The sequence below is a fragment of the Epinephelus fuscoguttatus genome, linkage group LG7 (genome assembly GCF_011397635.1).
Source record: "Epinephelus fuscoguttatus linkage group LG7, E.fuscoguttatus.final_Chr_v1".
NCBI lineage: Eukaryota > Metazoa > Chordata > Actinopteri > Perciformes > Serranidae > Epinephelus > Epinephelus fuscoguttatus.
In genome coordinates, this window is record NC_064758.1 from 45,828,703 (window position 1) to 45,852,845 (window position 24,143).

The 24,143-nt window shown below is 43.5% G+C and overlaps 1 protein-coding gene across 1 annotated transcript in view; it reads left to right on the forward strand.

The window, feature by feature from the left end:
- elk1 (ETS transcription factor ELK1) overlaps positions 1 to 24,008 on the forward strand; it is a 28,967-nt gene extending 4,959 nt beyond the window's left edge. Inside the window, exons 2-11 of the mRNA XM_049580536.1 lie at positions 9,165 to 9,373; positions 9,861 to 10,046; positions 10,163 to 10,336; positions 11,091 to 11,237; positions 11,366 to 11,923; positions 12,013 to 12,151; positions 13,822 to 13,964; positions 14,152 to 14,235; positions 14,392 to 14,493; positions 20,827 to 24,008. Of these exons, the coding sequence (XP_049436493.1) occupies positions 9,165 to 9,373; positions 9,861 to 10,046; positions 10,163 to 10,336; positions 11,091 to 11,237; positions 11,366 to 11,923; positions 12,013 to 12,151; positions 13,822 to 13,964; positions 14,152 to 14,235; positions 14,392 to 14,493; positions 20,827 to 20,925 (1,841 nt within the window). The 3' untranslated portion in view covers positions 20,926 to 24,008. The remainder of the gene's footprint in view (positions 1 to 9,164; positions 9,374 to 9,860; positions 10,047 to 10,162; positions 10,337 to 11,090; positions 11,238 to 11,365; positions 11,924 to 12,012; positions 12,152 to 13,821; positions 13,965 to 14,151; positions 14,236 to 14,391; positions 14,494 to 20,826) is intronic.
- The last annotated feature ends 135 nt before the right edge of the window (positions 24,009 to 24,143 follow it).

A 24,143-nucleotide genomic window follows, 5' to 3' on the forward strand; every position in this document is an offset into this window, starting at 1 on the left:
GGACTCTGGACATGACTGTGTGCTATAAACAATCTTAGATTCAGGACAGACACACAGACAAGTTTCATCTGTTCTGTCATCCTCTGACTGAGTTACATTCATTACTGATCAGCTGATATGACTTCTGTGATTTTAACCAGTGACAGTGACGTCAGCACCGCTGAACATGAGAAGCTGCTGCCTGAATGTTTTCCACACTGATGTCTGATCATGTTGTTGCTGCTGTACTCACGAAAAGAGGAAAAAACGTAATAAGATATAATTTACCACATGAGGACTCTGTGAATATTTCTCAGAGTGATCAATAAAAAGATTAGTAGTGAAGTCAACTGGTGAGGGACTCAACCTGTGCTCTCCTTACAGACGTGATGCTGACTGTTATCATGGAGACAGGTTGAAGTTAGTGATGTAATATTCACACGTTGTCATGGCAACACTGACGCACTCTGATGTGAGTGTTGAATAGTGTTTGTGAGATGTGACATGTTTCTGATGTGATGTGTGTCGATGATCTGAGTTGTGTCAGTGCTGTGAGCAGTATCACAGCAGTATTACGGTAATATTACAGTATTACAGTAGTATTGGTAGTATTACAGTAATAACAGTATTGGTAGTATCCTCAGTGTCTTCTGCCTGTTGTTGAGATTTGATTGACTGACAGATGGCTGTCAGGAAGCAGAGAAACCACAGTGAAACAGGACGTGGTCACAAAACCACACTCTTCTTCTCTGATGGAGAAAGTGGTTTGGTTCTTTTTCCTCTGTCAGTATTCTGTTCTGCTCTGTTAACCGTTTGAAACAACTAAGTGTTCAGGATATTGTTTGAGACTGCACCTTGAGAAGCCCGGTACAGTACTACAGGTGTCATTTCACAGCATCAGAGATGCTTTATATCCTGTTGTGAGCTGTTGTCTTTTGTTAAAGTGTTTGTTCAGTGTTTATAAAGTGTCATACAAAAATGTTCCTTATTTTTATAATGATAATTATTTACCAAAATGTGTCCTCAGTCCCCAGCGGGAGGATTGTGTCAGTATTTAGTCCATTTTACACTGCATGCTCACAGTGAGAATATCGCACAGTTAGGCTATGATGTATTGCTGTCCTGTAGATAAGATACAATGGCAGAATGAGAGGACAGAGTTGTCTCACCTTTAAGTCGCCACAGGAGGTGGCAACAGAGCTGAAATGTTGTATAGACGGGACAGCTGGCAGGATGAGACCATGGGCACAATGGGTTGACGTTTTGAAGACGTGGGCAAACCACTGTGAGAGATTTTGTAAAAGCAGCTGTTAGCAGTTAGCAGCTAACTCAAAGAAGAAGAACAGCAGCTGATAGCAGTTAGCAGCTAACTCAAAGAAGCAGAAGAACAGCAGCTGTTAGCAGTTAGCATCTAACTCAAACAATGAGGTCCAGGAGCTCCTTACGGTTCCACGATGTCGGCATGACGTCTAAAATCACACACTGGAGCAGGATGATGCTGCCATTGTTTGGTTCTGTGTAAAAATGCAAAGGAGGCAGAAAGAAAGGACTTAAAGGACACCCCATAGTGTGAAAGGGCTTTTGACAGTTGCACCTCTGCCTGTTCATAACACGCGACTTACTGATGACTGTTTTTACACATTGACCTATAAAGGTCAAGGTTTTTCTTTCTTTCAGCCGACATCTTTGCCCAGTCTAACAAAGGTAGTCATGCAGGGTCCAACGCTAAGGTTTTTTTTCACTTGCCCAGTCGGACAAGTTGGTCAGAGATCTACTTGCCCGAAGTCAGTTTTTACTTGCCCTATAAAAATTGTTTAATTTGTTTAAGCTATCAAATAACAAAGACTGCAGTTATTTTTATGTTATGTAATCTTTATTCACACTGTATTTATTAATTAAAACAACATATGTCATGTATTGTAGCTTAATTCCTACACAAAAATGACAGTGTCAGGGCTTAAAGTGAAAAATTTGTCAATCGTTCTCCGTCTATAATTTTGCTCCCTACTTGAGCCATGCCCACCTCTATTTATTTTTCACCCCTCTCTCCAGTTCTGCTGTATTAACACCGGGTTTAATATATTTTGCTTCCATCTCTCTGCCCTGCTCTACTCTACTTCAACGCTACTTAGCTCTCTCTCTACTCTACCAGTAGACTACCACATCCACCTGTTGCACAAAACGCACACAGCAGTGTTTCCCCTAGGATGGAGTTGTAGCAGCGGAGGTGAAGCACACGCATGAAAAATAATTTTCACATGCGTGAAACTTTTTTGTATGCTTGCAAAGCACAGCCTGCTGGGATGTTTCTATGTATCTACTGGCACCAGAAGGGCTCTTTAGGACTAAGTACATACAGTACATGTGTGCACAGTATGAGCAGGTGAAATGTCTGTCTAGCTTACATATGAGGTGTCTCAAGATTTAGGAACATACAATTGTGTTGAATATAATAAAGTAAAAAGTCACTTGACATGCTGCTGTTTTGTGCTATGACCTATTTAAGTGTTGGAAGTTGTTATTTACGTGACAACACCTGAACGCAACACAAGCTCTGCATGAGTGCCATACTGAGCTGCTGTGCGAGCAGCTGTTTGTCTGTGCGTAACAGCAGTCTGTTGGTTATTTACACACTGTCCATAACAATAACTTGTCAGCTGACAAACTGCACCGGGCTCGGGGTCAGGTTTGGTCAGGAAAATGCGGCCCGAGCCGCTCTAGCGTGCTCACCTGTGTGTGTGTGGCGGAACTCTGCCGTGCGCGATACAGAGAGCAGAGGAGAATTGTTAACGCGTGACCATGTAGAGACAGAAATGACACGATGACATAACACCATAAATAGTATATTGTTATGTTATTATATGAAACGTCCGTCGTGCAAAATAATATCAGTGGGGGCTGTGGGCAGGACATTGTTACACAGCTGTGCCTGTGACTTCAGACAGAGAGACCGCTGCATCAGAGCCGAAGGAGCACATTTTAAAATACATTTATTTTATCAATTAGTTATTAACTTTTACTATTTTTAGCAACTTGCCCGATCGGGCAAGTGAGTTGTTAGTTTACATGCCCGACTGTGAGTTTTACTTGCCCCGGGCAATCGGGCAATCCCTATTGTTAAGCCCTGTCATGGCAGTGCAAATGATTTATTCTTGGCTGTAGATTCAGAGTCAGCATCTGTGCTACTGTTGCTCGATCTAAGTGCAACATTTGACACGGTGGATCATTCTATTTTATTGGACAGACTTGAAAATGACTTTGGCATCTCAGGTCAGGTGTTCCTGTGGTTGAGATCTTACTTGTCAGACAGATCTCAACGTGTCTTATACAACAACACATTCTCTGAAATGCATGCCGTTAGTCATGGGGTTCCACAGGGGTCTGTACTTGGTCCACTGCTATTTTCTACGTACTTGGCACCCTTGGGTCAGATTTTACGTTCATTTGAGATCTCTTTTCATTGTTTTGCAGACGATTTACAGTTGTACGCCTAATATCCTGCAAAATGGTTCAGAGATAACTAAACTTGAGACCTGTGTAGCTGCAGTTAGGGGATGGTCATCTAGAAATTTCCTTTTACTTAACTCGACTAAGACAGGTCCTGCAAAATTAAGGCATTTCTATGAATGTATTACTTTGTCTCTGGATGATTTTGTGATTCATTGCAGTGACAGAGTTAAGAGTCTTGGTGTGCTCTTGGATCAGACCCTCTCGTTTGATTTTCATATAAACAGGGTTCCTGCGGATCCTTAATAAGTCTTAAAAGGCATTGAATTCATTAATCTAAAAATAAGGCCTTAATTGGCATTAAAATGTCTTAAATCAATCTTTCAAAAGTCTTAAAAATGTTAACACATGGTAAGTAGGATTTTATGATTGTAATTAGTCTCAAATCTAAAAATAATAGGTAACATTTATTTTTTTAAATAATTTGCCGAATAGCAGTAACGTCACGCAATCACAAGAGTGGAACCAACAAAACAGTGATGTGTTTGCGGCCATGACTCTCAGAGCAGATGCACGTCGTTCATGTAGCAGTCGGACCACATGGGAAAGTTTGAATTCAATGAAAATTGGCTGTCCAACAAAGATTTTTCTGGATGACTGAAACCGGTACCAGGCAATTTATACGAGGCACAGTGTATTTTGCGCAAGAAATGTTTCATACTGGGCACGATGGTAATCAAGGCAGTGGAGTCCCACGTGCACAGCGCAAAACACAAAGCCTCAAAATCAAGCTGTCAACAAACGCCAGGTATTTCACTGTTCTGTTCTACTCTTGTCTCTACCGTGCCTCCACCCCCATCTCCGATATCAACAACCAGGACAGCAACACCAAATCTCCGGAAAATGTTCGGGTGCACGCCTACGCTAAAAGCAGAGGTACTGTGGTGTCTGAACACCGTGACAAAACACCAATCATACAAATCAAATGAGGGAGTTGGAGATTTATTCATTTATTTCATTTGTGTTGATTGTGTTGGTGGTCTTAAATTTCATTTCAAGTGGCATTAAAAAAGTCTTAAAAAGTCTTAAATTTAACTTGCCTTAAGCTGTAGGAACCCTGATAAAGGACCAGAATGGCCTTTTTTCACATACGGAACATTACCAAGATTCGACCTATCCTTTCATTTAAGGATGCTGAGATCCTTATTCATGCTTTTGCCACATCACGGCTAGATTATTGCAGTGCCCTTCTGTCAGGTTTGCCAAAGAAGAGTTTTCGGGGTCTTCAGATGGTACAGAACGCTGCAGCTTGTGTTTTGACCGGAGCGGGTAAATATGAGCATATTACTCCCGTGTTGGCCTCACTCCTCTGGCTTCAGGCAGAGGTTAGAGCAGACTTTAAAGTGCTTTTGGTTACTTAAGAAGCGGAGCCTGTGTTGCGTTCAGGGGTTGTCATGTAAATAACAAATTCCAGCACTTGAATAGGCCATAGCACAACACATCAGCATGTCAAGTGGGCCGAGCCCGACCATGACGCCGATATGATTTTTAAAAAAAAAACATGTGATATGAAAATTTTGTCACACCGCCCAGCCTTAGCTAGTTCCACCATTCGAGACTGACCTCTGATGGCACATGCTGTGCACTAAGGTGCATCACCTCAATACAGCATCTCCATATCAGTTTAATAAAAGAGGAGCGTCTGTATTTTTGATTGTATTTAAAATGACACCTTAGGGGTTTCTAAATACTTGTTGTACCGTAACACCTTGACACCACCCAATCCGAATCCTAATGAACATGAATGAGAATTAAATCTCTTTAAGTTTTTGACTGTTAGTCAGACAAAACAAGACATTTGAAGACGTCACCTTGGACTCTGTCTCTTGATAACCACATGTGACCTCGAGTATTTACACCAAGTAGCTGCTGAACAATGAGGTGTAAACTCAGTCAGCTGATTTTTTAAAATTAATTTATAGTTAATGTGGTTTAATTTGTCACATATTAACTCAGTTTCTAGAATCAGAGACGAGATTTGTTTTGTGTTGAGGTCCAGTTTTTTCTTCCCCGCAGTTGTTAATATAATTGCTGTTGTTTGTAGCCGTGGTTGTTCTGGTCAGCTCCCAGTGTGAAGTGAATCATACTGGGATGAAAAGCAGAGAGGAGCTCAGAGAACGTCTCTGTGGAAATAACACACAAACACACACTACCTTTTGTTGTAGCGACGCTCCGAGAACTGAGATAAGCTGCTGCTGTGTCCATTCACTGTTACGCACGCACGCACGCACGCACGCACACACACACACACACACAGTATGACCTTATATCTGATGTGTGTTATCTGTCTTCATGTGTGCTGTTTTCCTGTGTGTGTGATAAACCTGCAGAGCTCAGCTTTCCTCTGATGTGTCACCGTCCTCTGGTTGTGAAGTACAGGACGCTCTGAGGCTTCTTCTTCTTCTGCTGCTGCTGAAGCCTCCTCTGTGTCATTACTGAGCAGACAGAAGCTTTGTTTCAACACAAAGACAAACTGTCAGTCAGATGCAGTAGAACAAACCCAGCTGTCAGTGCTGCAGATTGATGAAGGCACAGAAGCTAATTACAGCCACCAGTCTGATTATAGATGTGATTTCTGAGTGTGTTCCAGTGTGGGTCAGTCAGTGCTGACAGTCACATAAAACCTGACAGTGTGAGGCGTTCAAGAGTTCCCACTGCTTGTCTTTTCACTCAGTTGCTGCCCATCGTTCTCACTGACATGATGTCAGTCAGGTTTGGGTTAAGGACTGTTGACATCAGGCGTGTGAGAAGGAGAAACAGAAATAGTGTTGTGTGATGTGCACTGTCAGTCGGCCATCTTTCATGTTGCTAACAGGAGCAACGGTTCAGTTCAGGATGAATGTTGACAATCAGACGTTTAAATCTTCCTTCAGATGTTCACAAAAGAAACATCAACATGTTTCAGTTTCTCCTTTCAAGATAAATCCAAACAGTGATTGTCTTGAAAAGAGAAGCTGGGAGGTGCTGTGCAGTGGTGTGCGTGCAAATGTGCACACGCTTAGGCGACACAGCTGCCAGCTGCAGACCGCTGTTTGTGACCAGCAAACAACATGTCGGTGGCATTTCCACCTGTGATGGTACCACCAAAAGCAGCCAGAACATGATCGGTTTAAGGGATGCACTGTATTGGATTTTTTGCCGATATACAACAATATATTCTAATATTTGGCCGATAACTGACACTGATATAGATATATCCACTTTTTAGTGATTTTAATTGATCATCCAGTCTCTTCTGTAGTGGAATTAACATCATATGCATGCATACTCTCATCACATACTTTCTGATGCATGTAATATTCATTCACTGTGTAAAACAAGAAGCTCCGATCTTTTCGTAGCTACTAACAAAATCTACTCCTGCTCCTGACCACTCGTAGTGCTTGTGTAAATGTAGTAAAGAACATAAATATTGCTTTTCACGATTGGAAATTACAATTTTAATTCATATTGCGCTCTGTTATGTACACACAGATATGTATGTATACACAGATGCCTTTGAAACACGCAATCTAAACATGACAAAAATATAACACATTTAGTCACATTAGTTGGCAATTAGCAGGTTTAAGATCCAGATTAAGTTCATGATTGTGAATTATCTCTGTAAATCGACTCAATAGATTACACGTTCTTTCTACATGTTGAATGATGATAATAAAAATATCCGTGAGGACAGCCGGATCACAGCCTCTTCGGCCTCGGTGCCACGATTCAGCAGGAGCAGCAGGTGGTGGAGCCACGAAGGAGCACATGATAGCTGAAAGAATTATTTGAGACAACACGTTTTCTTTCTTTCTTTCTTTCTTTCTTTTTTGTGTGTGGCTTTTTGATCATTTGAATGAATAAATTGATTTGAAAAATGTTTAATTTACATTGTATTAAACAGAGCTTTAGGCTATTAAGATTCAAATCATTTGAAGACGATGCATACAAACTGCTGTAGGCTATATGTTATCTGTATCATTTGTTAAAGTAAATGTTAAATAGCTCTACATTCCGACAGCCATCACTGATTTAGAGTTTATCCATTACACACAAAACACCTCTGGCTTCCCGTTCCCACTTCATTCAAAGCCCCACAAATGAATCTTCTGTTTGTTTGGTGACCTGTGTATTTTTGGTGTGTGCTTATGCGTTTCTTTGCCTCCAGTTTCATATCAAAACATTTACACTTCACCTCTGACATGGTTCTTTGTGCCACGGAGACAACATTAACAGCACCTGTTTCCTCCCTCCAGGCCTTCGCTTTGCCTGTCCCTGTCACACCACTACTAACTGAAGAAAATAAAATGTTTTTTCTTAAGTCCACTTCACCCAAAATTATTTCGATCTCCGCTTCGGAAAAATTCTTTTTTCTTTCTCTCTCTTTCTTTGTTTGCGCCATGACTGACAGGTCGACTGGATGCACCTACACCTCCTTATATGGTGGTCATTGGCTATTCATGGGCGGGGATTTATGCTAATTGCTGATTACCGGGACCGCGCTGTCACTTTACGATGGATTGGCATTGATGATCATACACACGTGTTTACGATCAAATCTGAGTTTCCCGCGGCGTTCCTGAATCCGGAGTAGGTTTTTAGTAGCGTAGGTTTTTATGTGCAAATCTACACACAGATTTACTCACTTTTCATGAATGAGACCCGCTGAGTGTGAAGTGCCTTTGAGCAGGGCAGCAGCAGCAGCAGCTCACATCTCTCTGTCTCTGTCTGTGTTTCTACCTCTCTGGACCGCCATCCTTCTGCCTTAGTTACCATTGATGAAAGGTCTCTCACCATGGCGATGGTTTCCAAGGTGTTTCATAGGTTAGTTGTGTAACAGGTCAGCCAATGGTAATGAGGCTCATTTGCATGGCTGACTGGCATCTCTCTCACTGTAATCTGTTTAATGTCGACCTTCTCTGGAGAGTCGCTGCTTCACTTTCTCATTCAGTCCACTCTGTGTGTGTGTGTGTCTGTCTGTCTGTCTGTCTGTCTGTCTGTGTGTGTGTCTGTGTGTGTGTGTGTGTGTGTGTGTGTGTGTGTGTGTGTGTGTGTGTGTCACACTCTGTCTCTGTTCCTCCATGATTGTTGTTGTTTTGTCCGTTAAAGTCTCTGATTGTGAAATTCTGGGCTGATACAATGGTTAAAAAAACCTCTTTGTTTGGTAGCTGATACCGATGTTTTTATGTTCTTGTTTGTTTGTTTTTGTTGTTATTTATTCCCCCTTCTGTGCTGGAGAAACAAAGACATCTACACTATAAAAAATAACTGAACTGTTAGTCATTCAGCCCTTCATTACTTTACCTTTGGATGAGCACAGATTCAGTCAGACACGTTTATGAAACAACCTTTAACTATTCACATGAAGTATATCTGTATTTGGAAAAAAAAAAACCTCTTCAGAAGTCTTTTTACTGTACATGATGCATCATATTTCCCTTTATAATATCTTATCAATTATATATTGCTGTGAAAACAACAACAACTTTCTCCTTCAAACAGCTCAACTTAGATTGATAACATTTGAACACATCATGATAACATTACAGTTTACCTTCTCCCAATACCTATTTGTGCTGAGGAGAACTTGAACGCATCATTTCTATTTTTAAAAAACGGTTTTGGTACTGAAACTTTACCTTTAACTTGTAACTATGTGTGTTTGTCTCTCCGTCTCTGTCCGTCCCCCTCAGCCATGGACCCCTCCATCACGCTGTGGCAGTTCCTGCTCCACCTGCTGGAGGACCAGCGACAGCGTCACCTGATTTCCTGGACAGGTGAGGACGGAGAGTTTAAGCTGCTGGACGCCGAGGAGGTTGCACGACTGTGGGGGCTCCGCAAGAACAAGCACAACATGAACTACGACAAGCTGAGCCGAGCGCTGAGATACTACTACGACAAGGTACTACTGATTCTACTACGACAAGGTACTACTGATACCACTACGACAAGGTACTACTGATTCTACTACGACAAGGTACTACTGATTCTACTACGACAAGGTACTACTGATACCACTACGACAAGGTACTACTGATTCTACTACGACAAGGTACTACTGATTCTACATGAACTACGACAAACTCAGCCGAGCGATACTACAACAAGGTACTACTGATTCTACTATGACAAGGTACGACTGATACTACTACCACAAGGTACTACTGATACCACTATGACAAGGTACGACTGATACTACTACCACAAGGTTCGACTGATAGTACATGAACTACGACAAACTCAGCCGAGCGATACTACAACAAGATAATACTGATAATACTACGATAAGAACAAAACAAAACAAAAAAATCCTGATTCTCTTTCGGTAATTTGTCTTCCTGTTGTTCTGATTATCTATTTGTTTGTTTGTTTCTGTTTCTGTGTTTCAGAACATCATAAAGAAGGTGAGCGGTCAGAAATTTGTGTATAAGTTCGTCAGTCAGCCCGACCCCTCCCTGTCTGAGGGGCTACGTACTGGAGAGGAGGGCCAGAGGAGGGACACCACTGACCCCAACAGCCAATCAAAAGGCATCGGGGGCGTGGCCTCAAACTGTCAATCAAAGGGCTTACCCCAGGTAAACTTTGACTTGCTTTGTTTTCTCTTTGTAGATTGCTGCAGGATAAGGACACAGTGTTGATATGAATATACTGATTGATTGATTGATTGATATATTTCTGTATTGATCTCCAGCGTTCTTCACCCAGCGGCCCCCAGAAAAGTTCTCGTAACGACTACATGAAGTCCGGCCTCTACTCCACCTTCACCATCCAGTCACTGCAGGCCTCACCCAACCCACGGCCAATCAAAACAGAGCTGCTGCTACAGCAAGACCCCGCCCCCAAGCTCGACCGCACGCCCAGAGAGGTGAGCGTGTGAAGATGCAGTTAAACATGATTTTGAAGCCGTGGATAAAAATTTTTTTGATATGAGTAATCTAAATTGATCATAAACCGTTTCAAATTCTACATCATAAACATTCTAAATTTGTCTCTTTGTATTTCCTGTTATTGGAATGTTTGTTAACGGGGTAGCTGACAGGACGTAAACAGGAAACAACAACAAAAATGGTCTTGTGCGAGATGTGACATATGAAGTATTAAAAGTAGCATCAGCTGGTGACGATGGTGTTTCAACACGTTGTGTTATGTGGACATTAAAACATCACCAGGTCATCGACATGAGTCACTACAGTATCGATCAGCAGCACAGTCACATTATCACACTGGAGCACTATCAGGAGAAAAAACACGGCACGTCTCCTGGACGGTAAAACGCCATCACTGACCTGAGTGAATAATCATCAGCTGTCACAGCAGACGTTGTGATGTAAGATAACAGGAAGTTTAATGAACCTTAAAATACAAGGTTATTGTCTACTGGCGGTCCCCGGGGACCTCTGTGCTGCCCCGCCATCTTTACCAGGAAACGCCAGCGCACTGAGCTTCAGAGAGTCGGGGACGAATGAGACATCATAATAGATCTGCTAATTATATTTTGCATTATTAATCTAAATCTGTAGAATAAACACTGATAGAACAAAGATGACCATTGAGATCGTCTCCACCTTGATGCCTTTTTCTGTTTTTTTCCTCCTCCTCCTCCTCCTCCTCCTCCTCAGGTCTGTGTGTTATCAGAGTCTAAGTCCTCTCCGTCATTGGGTGGAGCTGTTGACTCTGCTCTCCAGGTGATTGTCACTCAGCCGTCTCCGTGTCCGACTCCGGCTCTCAGCCCCCAGATACCAGTCAACACCACCAGCCAATCACAGGTCAGTGTCAGGCCCCGCCCCACTGCTGTCCCAGTTACAAACTGGTCATAAACTGGTCCAAAGTCCGTGGTAAAGTTTTACCTTGGTCCGTACTCTGTGTTAAGTCCTGGTTTCTCCTTCCTTCCCAGAATCCTCCTGCACCTCCTCTGAGTGACCCTCCTCAGATTTATCTCACCAGCGTCACGGACCCATCCTCCCTCACCCCCCTCATCCCCCTGGGTCCTGTTGGGGGGTCGGTGAGTCCGGCGCCTCCCCCCCACGTACCAATGGGCCCCCAGGGGCCTCAGCAGGACGACTGTGGGGGAGTCAACAACCCGGCCAGCTTTCCCCCTCACCCCCACACTGCTTCTCATCCCCACACTGCTCCTCACCCCCACACTGCTCCTCACTCTCACACTGCTCCTCACCCCCACACTGCTCCTCACCCCCACACTGCTCCTCACCCCCATACTGCTCCTCATCCGTCTCACCCTCCACCTGTCTTCGTCATCATCAACCCCCCTCCCACCCAGCAGCAGCAGCAGCAGCAGCAGCCGCAGCAGCCGGCGGCTGTGGTGGCTCCTCCTCCCTCTGTTCCTCCCCCTGCACGTCCTCCTCCCCCACCAATCGTCATCAAGGAGGAGACCCAGCCATCAGAGGAGGACTTGCTGGAGATGGTGTCCATGGGGGAGAAACAGGTGGAGCAGGTGAGAGGAGGAGATGAAGAGAGTCAAGATCTCTGCTGAGTCGTGGTTCAGACCGATGACTCATGACGTCTCTCTGCTCCTTCTTCCAGGTCCCTCAGCTGGTCTGTGGCCCGGGGGATCCAGAGCCCCCCCTCACCATCGTGGAGAGCCCACCCCCTCCCTGTATGGAGCCGGGAGTCGGAGGTCAGCAGCCTGCAGGGGAGGGGGAGGGCAAGGACACGCTAACAGGTATAGCATCCATGTTTTCACAGACGTGGATTAAGCTCTTACTGCACCTAAACAGGTTTGCAGAGGCGCACAACCGTGAGGCGGATAGATCAGTTGTTACAGTAGCCCCTTTTACACTGCCTGTTCAAGGTGGGTAATTCACGCCGTTATTCCACCTCATTGTTTTTATAAAAGGTACAATCACAGAATGGGGGGGACAAGGTTGTCTTGCCTTTAAGGCGGCATCGGAGGTAATAACGAAAACGGTGTCTGTATGAATAATAGCTGCTAGGAAGGGTGTGAGATTTTGACAAGGTGTTATGTGTGCAACCCACGGCAGGAGATTTAAAAAGCCGCTGTTAGCAGTTAGCAGCTAATTCACAGAAGAACAAGAGCTGTTAGCAGCTAACTCAAAATAGAAGAACAGCAGCTGATAGCAGTTAGCAGCTAATTCAAAGAAGAAGAACAGCAGGTGATAGCAGTTAGCAGCTAATTCAGAGAAGAAGAACAGCAGCTGTTGGCAGTTAGCAGCTAACTCAAAGAAAAGAACAGCAGCTGTTGGCAGTTAGCAGCTAACTCAAAGAAGAAGAACAGCAGCTGTTATCAGTTAGCAGCTAACTCAAAGAAGAAGAACAGCAGCTGTTAGCAGTTAGCAGCTAACTCAAAGAAAAGAACAGCAGCTGTTGGCAGTTAGCAGCTAACTTAAAGAAAAGAACAGCAGCTGTTGGCAGTTAGCAGTTAACTCAAAGAAAAGAACAGCAGCTGTTGGCAGTTAGCAGCTAACTGAAAGAAGAAGAACAGCAGCTGTTATCAGTTAGCAGCTAACTCAAAGAAGAAGAACAGCAGCTGTTAGCAGTTAGCAGCTAACTCAAAGAAAAGAACAGCAGCTGTTAGCAGTTAGCAGTTAACTCAAAGAAAAGAACAGCAGCTGTTGGCAGTTAGCAGTTAGCAAGTTCCCCTTGTTGCACTCATGCATAGTGAGCAGAGCGGCTCCCTAAAAGTTGAAGATTCAAATCATCAGTTGGAGACCCCAACTCTTCGGTACAGGCAGCTGCAGACATGGAGGCAGCAGCCTGATACTCCACAAACTGGCAGCATTATCAAATTTTGTATAGTGATAAATATTGATATTTATCACTATTGAAAAAAAAATGTCAGGATCATATTTTTGCCACATGACCCAGTCGTAGTTTAATATTATTATTGAATAAAGAACAAGCACAACATCACACAGCACCGGCCTCCAGATATTATTCCCACATCCAGTAACCTCAGGGGTCGTTCCTCTGAGACTTCAGCTGGTTACTGGGGTGATAGAGTGAGTTCACACTCCTCTCTCTCTCTCACAGGCCTGAAGCAAAGTGTGTTTTATTCTCAGCAACCCATAAGTCCAGCTCCAGACACACAGTGGAGCTGAAACTGTCTGATCTTATTAAACTGAGAATCTGACTGTTAAACAGCACGTTGGTGTGGAAACATAAACACGAGTTTGTTATATCAGGATAAGGCATGTTTGTGTCTTGAGAATCAGATCTGATTGTCTTTTAATTCTGTACTCATCTGGTCCTGAAACTGATGGATCAGATACTGATGGATCAGATCGGGACGTCACTCCTTCATAAAGTCAGTCGCTGTGTTCACGTCAGTTTTTCTGTCACAACAAACACCAGTTTCATGTCTCTGTGTGTCAGATCCCTCCGTCCTTCCAGTGACCTCCTCCTCAGCGGTGACCTCTACGGTGACCTCAGAGGCTGCTCCTCCCAAACCAAAGAAGCCGCGGGGCCTGGAGCTGCCCTCCTCTCCCTCCCTCCCCCCAGGCCTCTCCCTGGATAAGGTCAGCAGCCTCTCAGTGTTCTGACTGTAGCTACAGACACACTGACTGTATTAACCTGTTCTCTGAACTCATCGTTTAATAATTATGAGCTAATTAATTAGTGACATTTTATTTAAAATGTAATGAGCATCTGGGATCAGCTGGAGCTATGACAGGTGTGACATCACATCCTGTGTTTCCTCTTCAGGTGAATGCAGCTGTTAACAGTTTATTGGCTCCCGGATCGGCGACCAACACGCTCACACCGACTGTCATCACCTCCCACGCTCTGGTAAACACTCACCTGTCAGTCTGTGTGTGTGTGTGTGTGTGTGTGTGTGTGTGTGTGTGTGTGTGTGTGTGTCTCTGTCTCTGTGTGTGACATACAGAGGAGATCTGCAGTGTTTTTTCTTTTGTTCTGATAATGTGTGTGTGTGTGTGTGTCCAGACTCCGGTCCTGCTGACTCCCAGTCCTCTTCCCTCAACCATCCACTTCTGGAGCACACTGAGTCCCATCGCTCCGCGCTCCCCGGCCAAACTCTCTTTCCAGGTAATACACCGAGCCCACTGTGCATAACCCTGATTGTAACAGCAGCACGTTCTCTGTCGATTTTTAAAAACAGAACACAAATATAACATAAAAAATCCCAATAAAAGTAAAAGCAGCTGCTTGAAGAATTTGAATGTGAAACATCTTCAGGAACTGTTGTGTTTCAGTGACGGTAACTTCACAGCGTTTAAAAAACGGCCCGGTTTGTGCATCGGTCTGTTTGTCAGCAAGATTACAGAAAAGGTTCAGATTATCAGTGGTGTTTCCAGTTTAACACCCGGCCCACACTGCTTGCATGAGCAGTATGTGTGTGTCGTGGAACCTCTTGGAGTTTTTGTTGTTTTTGGTTTTTTTTTCAGCACCTGTGTTAACAGGTTAGAGCAGCCACACCCCCTGCATGAGCAGCGCTGCTCAGCTGTGGAACTTCTAAAGAGAAGTAATCTCGCTTATTTTTTCAGCACAACGTGCACAGTTTCAACAGAATGATCTTTTGATAGTAACACTGGCATTACACCACCTTTCAGTCATTTCAGGTGTAATTGTCACTCTGTTGTTTATGACAGGAAGTGCTCCTGGTCCTCTGCAGCTTGACTGTGACCCACCAAAATAAAAAAAAGATTTAAAAAAAAACATGTTTTTAAAGGAGCAACTCCACCGTCAAACTTCAAGTCGCCTGTTTGATCTGAGTTTCTGTAAAAACAGAAAGTATCACGTGTAGGCTGTTCTCAGGTCTGCAGAGCTCAGATCACACTTAAACCCACAACCACTGAATGTTTCACAGGTTTGTGTGCAGAGTGTTAACTGCGGCTTTGCTCTTCACCTTCACATACAGGTTACCATACACACACACACACACACACGTGTTATCACACAGCAGCATCTGTCAGTCCAACACTCGGCTTCAGATACGTATCTAAAAAGCAGCTCCATGAAGTTCTGTTCAGGTGAATCCTGATGGTGACCTTCTTTCTTTTCCTGTAGCACCACCAGCAGGTCTAAGTGTCTGTTCACTTTATCTCCAGAAACATTAAAGGTGTCCTCTGCAGGAACTGTTGGTTTCTGTTTGTTAACAGTTTCACCAGCGAACGTGAAAGTGAAAGTCAAATCCACCTTCGTCCGCTTTGCATTTCACCTCGCTGGATTTGCATGTTTTTATTTTCAGTGCTGTGTCCACCATTTTCATAGCTTCCTCTTGGATGCATGGTGCTGAAGGTCTGACACCTGGTCCCTCACTTTTTATTAAGTCTGGACCTCACCTGTGTGCCGTACCCAGGAACGTCCCGAACACAGAAAGTAAGAAGACAATAAGAACAGGGATGCACTGATGTATTGGCCGAACATTAGTAATGGGCTGATATCTCTCCGTGTTGACTGCTCCTGGGGACAACAGAAAATGTGTTTGGGGCGAACACAGATCTTTGCTGTAAGTTCCCTTTTTGCGTGTCAGAGGACGCAGCCTGTTGTTTCCCTGATGGTGTTACATTATGAGTGACAAATCTGTGATGACATCAGCAGAAGGAGAGCTAGTTAATGTTAGCTGTTAGCTGTTAGCAGCTGGTTGCCAGAACCAAAAGCTCATGAAGGTTGCACTGAGTTACATAATGATGTGTTTAAACTCTCCTAAATAAATACAGGGCAAGCAGCAACGTCTGAGGCTGTACCAAACCTGCAGTTCCTCTAATGTCCACTAGAGGCTGGCTCCAACACTGAGTCAGTCCCCACAGACCTCCATGTTCACATGTAGAAATAAACATGTTTACAGCCTGGTACAAAAACAGTTTGGTCTCTGGAGCTCATTTCAACATTCATGACGCCTGTACAGACTGAGTTTATATAGAACTCACCTGTTGGTATTTTATTAAGGATTAAAGTTACAGTTAATGGAGGGGGCGGGGCCTCTTTGAGTGACAGGCTGTCTGCAGTCACCACAGTCTCTAAGTCAGATCCAGCCCTCGCTCCTCCACAGCTCCAGCCTCTTGCCTAAATATGGTCACTTCTGGCTCCAAAAACCAAGATGGCCACGACCGTATTTTACAATCATTGCATCATTAAATAATAAACTCCAGTCAGGGGGCGGAGTCTCTGCAGATAAACACACCACACACTGGGAGTGGGTCACAGTCATCATTTCTTCTGTGTGAGTCTATACTTTTTATTTTAGGAAAATCCTGCAGAGCTTATTTCAAAAACTGTGAGACAAGATACGATCATTGTGGGATTCTCTAAAACTCCTGTGTTATTGGAAACATTGGTTTTAATCTGAGTCTGAATTAGCACATTTTATTCTAATTAAACTCCTCACATCTCCTCTACCACACACACACACACACACACACACACACACACACACACACACTGTGCACTGCATGTACCTGTACCTGATCCAGGTCACACACACACACACACCGTGCACTGCATGTACCTGTACCTGATCCAGGTCACACACACACACACACACACACACACACACTGAGCCGGTGTCTCTGCAGGTTTCTGGCTCAGTTTTTTCTCCATCTGTTTTTCTGTTAACAGACAATTATTAAAGGTTCAGTTCACTCAAATCATAAACAACATTTTCTCTCTGCTGTCTGTTCTGTTTAGTTTTTTATTTCAGTTTAATCATTAAAACTAAAACTGGACCGACGTTAATGTGTCCAGATTTAAACATTTGTATCTGTGTCACTGAGCTGAAACATGACGTTTAAAAGCTTCATCTGAAACAGAGTCTGTGTCCGTCTGAAGATCCACACAGCTCTGTTTGAACCACAACTACTGTCTGAGAAATATAATAAATAAATAAATAAATAAAGAGCAAATAAATCAGCATTATTAAGGAGACATTCAGGAGCTTGTGTCAGCGTGGGACATTACAGCACCATAATGTTGACGCTGTTTATTGTAAACATCATTGTCACAGCTGATTTGGTGTCAGTTAGGAAACAGTTTGTAATTTCTGCTGCGTTGAATAATTTTCTTCCTCTGATGAGAAAACAAATCGCCTTTCTAAAGAGGTGTGTTTGGTGATTGTGACACTTTGCTGCCTCCTTGTGGCTCAGCCGGGAAACACAGGGTGGCACCAAATTAATTTACTACTCATCTCCAGTTGGTTTGTTGTTCAGCAGAAATCCTAAAAATGAATTAAATATTTTCATTCTTACACAGAAGTTGTGTTGATATTCCACCAAGTGACACATTTTTACACCAAAACAAAAAAAACTGTGCAAAAATTATTTCAATTTTTGTGATAACTTGTTTCTCAATTAAAAAATGGTCTGTTTGAGATTCAGTTGTCACACATGTATAAACCACAGCAGGGTGTCTGTAGCTGTCTGAGATGAAACCATAATACAGATTTCTAATTAATTCTGCAGCTTTAGTTATCATCAGAGAATGATGACAAAATGTTAATCAGGCTCTGATCACACAGGAAGTGTTTCAGCAGCTGGAGGCTTTGTGTTCAGTTTTCAATGAGAATTAAACTTTTTGCTCGTGTTGTTGCTACGCTCCTCGTGTTTGCTAGGCGCCTGGTGTTTTTGTCGGAGCGCTCTGAACTCCTCGAGTTGAGAAAGCTTCATGTCAGAGCAGTAAAAATGCCCACATCATCTCTGCTTTTCCTCATTATCCAATGGGATGATGTGAGAGGCGGGGCTTCTGTGGTGGTCACGACAACCAGTTTACAGCTGGTAACCAATGGAGGAGAAACTGGTGGTAGTGGTTGCTGGATACCCAGAGCTATACGACTTTACAAAGCACAGTTAGCACCATCTGAATAGAAAACAGCAGATAAGTGCAGTACTGTAAACGTCCATGATGGAGGAGAAGCTCCTGGACCAACTGGTGGTACTCCCCATGATCCAGCCTCTTTTTTAGGGTCTCATGTACCCACACAGATCTCTGTTTATCTGCTGACAGCCTCTCACCCTCAACCAGAGCTACAGACAGCACCCTCTGCCTCAACATGGCAGCAGCTACACACTGATCACTGCAGGATACACAAACTGTAGACTGATCACACAGGAAGGTTAGGGTGAGGAGGTGATGGGGTGGTTGCCTGGCAACAATAACAAGGTGCAGCAAGAGTTTTTTTTACTGGTATCATTCAATTTAAAATAAAAGGCAGTGCGATTTGCAACCTGCTGAACACAACTAAGATAAGGTAAGATAAACCTTATTGATCCCACAATTGAGAAATTCCAGTGTTACAGCAGTCAAGAGGGAGTCGGATTAAAAATTTTAAAAAATTTAGACTTAAAAACTTCAAACTTAAAAACTAGGCATGCAAAAGAAAATACAAAAATACAAGAAACAGCAATAAATAATAATAATAATAATAATGATAATAATAATAATAATAAAGAGTCTGAATCTTTAGTTTTGTTCTTTATTCTTTGATTCATTGTTTCTCAAACTGTTGTCACATCACATGGTGAGTGAAGACAAAGACACAGCTTCATGGACAGATGAAACACTCAGAGCAGATTATGCAGAATCACTTAGCTCTGTGTGTGTGTGTGTGTGTGTGTGTGTTATAGATGTATAGGATTAGAGCAGCTTTAATGTTTCTCAGATCTGATTATAAAATATAAAATCTCTCAGAGATGTTTAACATTAAATCTGATTCACGTGTCGTTTTAACAGAACCAGTGAGGGCTGAATACTTTATATAAATTAATTTGTAATTCATTAATTTTATCATTTTATTTTCAGTGACTCTGTTTCTGAAACATCTGTAGATTTTATCAGAGCTTCATTTTACAGTTCAGTAACTCCTGAATCACTTGTGAATGATTTCTGTTCTAATTATTGGAAAAGTATCAACAGTTGGTTCAGTGAAGAGACGTGGTGTGAATCCTGTACCTGTAGTTTGAACAGAATAATCTCAGGGTCTGTGTCCACATAGTGTTTTTGTCTCAGCGTCTTTTTTCAAGTGTCATCAATGAGGAGTGAGCGTAGCAGGCTGCATGTGGCTGCCTGGAGAAAAGGTGCTGCGCCCGGCGTCTTGTCTCAGAGTACTCCACCTTTTTTGTGCGACCACTTTGAACGGTTTAAGTTGAAAATCTCTGAACTTTTCCGACGTCACTGCCGCTTTTTTTGGGAACAAGTTGGCCGGCGGACTCTGAGTGTTGCTGCTGAATGTGCTTTTATCACCGTTAGCTTTGTGAGCTTGAAGTTAGCTGTGTAGTCAACCCCCTGTTAATGTGGCGTCATGTTAACTACGTGGCTGACGTTAGTGTCATACTGTAGAAACAAAACCCAGGTGCAGAACGTCACGAAAAGCAAGTAGGCCTCCTCCCCAGCGCTCTGCCACTGCTTTTCTGCTGGAAAATAAAATTCTATATGGAGTCGTGCCCTTAACGTTCTGTGTTTTTATGGGATTTTCATGGAGAGGAATAAATGTTCAAGCTCAGTTTCATCTGTGCTCTCTCTGTTACCTGGTTTGTTACACCTGGATGGTTTTACTGGAGAATATTAAACCTTTGTAACCGTTACATGTGAACTGCTTCTTTTTTTTCTTTCTTTTTTTTTTACCTCTCTCTTTTTTTGTCAGTAAGGCCCCGTGTCCACCAAAGTGTTTCATCCCGGCTGAAAATACCAGGTGATCCTCAGGAAACGCCCAGCTGGGAGCGTTTTAGAGCGCTTTGGAGGCGCTGGATTTTTCTGCCTCCGTGATAGCGACAGCCGTTGTTGGAGGCATTATGTTTCCGGGTTGTCCATCTGTCCCGTCCTTGTGACCATGATGTCTCAGGAATGCCTCGAGGACATTTCTTCAAACTTGACACAAATATCTGAACTGAAAATATACTGATTAGTTTTTAATGGTCATAGGTCAAAAGTCAAGGTGACTGTGACCTCGTCCGTCTCATTCTTGTGAACGCAGTATCTCAAGAACAGGGAATTTTGCAGTGAAAGATCAGTGTGACCTCATAATGTTCTGCATAAAACACTTCTCTGTTCATTACTCAGCGTCATACCTCAGGAACAGAAGGGGAGACATTGTATAGATCTTCTGTGTGTGAAGCATCCATGTTTTCACTGACATGGATGGAGACTGTCAGAGACACTGGACTGGTGGGCGGAGTCATACAACCACAGGGTGGACTGGTGGGCGGAGTCATACAACCACAGGGTGGACTGGTGGGCGGAGTCATACAACCACAGGGTGGTGATTGTAGTCTTTTATAGCATCAGTACTTCAGTACGTTTGACAGTCTGACAGAAATATGGAGACATGTTGTAGCAGATGAATCCTGTAATCTGTGATCCAGCTCTCATGTCACACGAAGAAAAGAGTGAATTTAAACCTTCATCTCTCTGTTTCTGTTTCTTCTTTAGTTTCCCACTAACGGCAGTAATCAGATCCACATCCCGGCTCTGAGCGTCGATGGTCTCTCCACCCCCGTGGTTCTCTCCCCCGGCCCCCAGAAACCCTGAGCTTCCTGCCCGCCTCACACAGCTCCTCACCGGGCTCAGGACTCACATCGCCTCCCGTAGGGTCGGAGGACAACTGGATCTGGGACTCTCCACTCAAACCAGGAACCACGTAGTTTTTGGGCGCTGTCGCCTGACTGGTAAGACTGGTAAGACTGGGAGATTTGGTGGTTTATGGGGACCTTTTACTGGTAGAATATTCACAGCTGGAGAATCTTCGTCCAAAACAGACTGAAGTCCCAGTTTGGTGAACGCTGGAGACGCCGCAGCCTCTGAACTCCTCTGCTGATAGATTGCTGATATATTTTAAAGATGCAGGTGGATGTCTGGGCTTCATCCTCCTCTAACCCTCATTTCTTTCAGAGGTTTCATAGCGGCGCTCAAATGCCGTGACGGGGTCGTGGAAAAAACGGAACGCATCTGGAGAAGCCAACAGAAAAGAAATCACGTGACGACAGATGAGGTGGAGGGATTCCTCTTCTTCTTCTGCTGAAGGCTGCAACCACCAACAAGACTTTAGGACAAAGATAGTTTTTAACAGACGTGACTGTTCGTCTGTGAACAACAGAAAAAGATTTATTTTGAGATAAAATGGAGAAAAGCAGCAAACTGGAAAAACACTGATTTAATATTGTCGGACTCACTGAAGAGCTTCAGGCCAGTGAGACGCCGCTTCCTGTCAGTTTGTCACATCTTTAAATGGAGGTTCGACCTGAGCCTCGTTAATATTCATGAGGAAACTTCTGGAGACGCAGATTTATCTCACATCTTCTTTTCAGGGTTTTTTTGCTCGTCATCGTCTGTTTTTTTTAAAACGTGGTTATTTATTTCTGTTTCTCTGCAGATTGTTTAAAATGACTCGGCATCGTGGCTCCTGACTGTCGAGGGCGCGCTTGATTTGATGACTCCCTGATGACTTTTACTCGTTTTATAAACCTCTGACGGATCCCTTCAGACTTTAAGGGCCATTTAAGGGTTTTTGCTTCGCTCTTATTGGCCGCTTTTGTAAAGGCCACGCCTTTCTCCAGTTATGCATGGCCTGTTATTGGACTGAACTCCTCAGCATTATTTTTGAACTGACCAATCACAGAGGAGGGATGGTGATGGTGATGATGATGGACCTGAGCTGCAGGCGCTCAGAGATTTTAAACAGCCAAGTTCTTTCTCTGTAAAAGTTCCTGTGTGTGACAGATTGTATATTTTCTGCAGGAGAACAGAGAGTTTATTAGTCACATTCCTTCGGCTCTAACGCGCTGACAGAGGGGTTCGTTTTACTGATTAATCTCTGCTAATCATTTTAGTTTCAGCGTTCATTCCAGACCTAATGTAGATGTTTGTTGAGCAGCTCTGATGAATGTTTTGTTCCTGAAAGCCTCGGACTCATGGTGTTGTAACTCTGCAGTGATGTTGCCACAAGTTTTTATGAGAACAATCAGATTCATTCAGACGCCACAGTTCAGTTAAAGACTTTTGAACACTTCGAAAAATACTTTTCAGCTTCTGTGTTTCAGTTCGAGTGTGACTCGTCGTGGACTCTGTAAAGTGGCTTCTCATCATTTGGACTTTCACATTAATGTTCCTCATGGTTTTGTTCACGTGACGGCACATCAGGTCAGGTCAGAAAAATGCGCACACTGTGTTTGTTTACCAGAAAGTTCTTCTGTTTTTTGATTTGACGAGAGGAGGCATGACAGAGTTAGTCTGTCTGTAGAAAACTAAAACTGCACCAATATGGCAACATGTCGGGTACAGCCCTGGTGCATGGCTAACGTCACAACAGTCAAAGAGAATGTATTAAATGGTCCTAAGTGGCCTTGCTTTAGAAAAGTCAACAGCGTCAAGGAAAAATGCATGTGAGACGCTAATACGCTAAAACACTGAAAAATATGGAAATGTTTTTGTTATCTAAACTTCTTTTTTTAAATTTTATTTGCGGTCAGAGTGCAGAATTGAAAAATTCAAACGATCCCCAACCCTGACGCCACATTTATGGAAAGAGGTGCACGCTCTGAGCGCCGTATTTGGAGACTCTACCCAGCTCTTTTTATCAAATGGCAACTAAACCGTTTCCCTGACAACCGACGGCAAGATGTGGTCGAAAGCTTCAGAATAGGTTGTGAAGTGAACCTGCAGCACTCTGACCAATAAGAATGCCTCCTGACAGCTGACCTGCGTGCAGCTCATTCGCCGTGCGTCACTGACGCTCCTCTGACATTTTAAACTTGTGGCAACATCATCGTCATCCTGCACACGCCCAAAAAAACAGCTGCAGTTTTTACAATACACAAAGTGACGCTGTCATGTGTCACGGTTCTCCTAAAAAGACTGTTGTTGTTGTTGTTGTTGTTGTTGTTGTTGATTCTGATGCTAGCTGAGCTCTGTGGTTGCCACGGTAACCTGACCCGACTGTTGTTGCTGCCTTGCAGGTTGTTGTTATTGTTGTTGTTGCTGCGGAGCGTCTGAAGCTCCTCCCTGTGATGACGCTGTTAACGTGTTGCAACGCTTCTGTGTGTGACGACGAGGCTGCTGATACACACACACACACACACACACACACACACACACACACTGGACCATCAGGAGCTGAGTGACGCTGATGTTGTTTATTAGCTTTAATCTGTAAAAATAACATAATATATAATATTGTCAGCACGCTGCAAAAAGTCCAGACAAGCCAAAAACAAAGATCTTTAGTTTCAGAAGAATTATTTTATCTTTTATCAGGATTAACATTCAAACTGTACAAACTGTACAAACATGTAGAAACATGTAGAAACATGTTCTGACTGACTGCATGGCTTCAGAGGAGAAACAGTCAGACACTGGTCCGTGTTACCAGACGCCACGTGCTGCACGGTGTTACTTAACAGCGTTTGGCACGTCCAGGACGACGTACACGTCACACGCTACTGTGGAAAAGTTCGTAATCTGCTGCCACAGAAGTCAACGTGATCCTGTCCGCTGTGTGAGAGGACTCATCTGTACGTCTGAATGAAAGTCCTCTTCACAAACACATGTTCCAGGTATCGTCAGAATGAAACTCATGTTGGATATGATCGACACAAAACATAGAAGATTTGAGTTTTCCCACAACCCGACTGATTTGACCGGCATGAATGACCTCGTCCTCCAGACCTCCTAATGTTACTAACGTGACACGGTGAGCTGATGAAAGCATACAAGCATGTGTTTCAGAACGTATTTTCGCCAAGGGGTGCTGT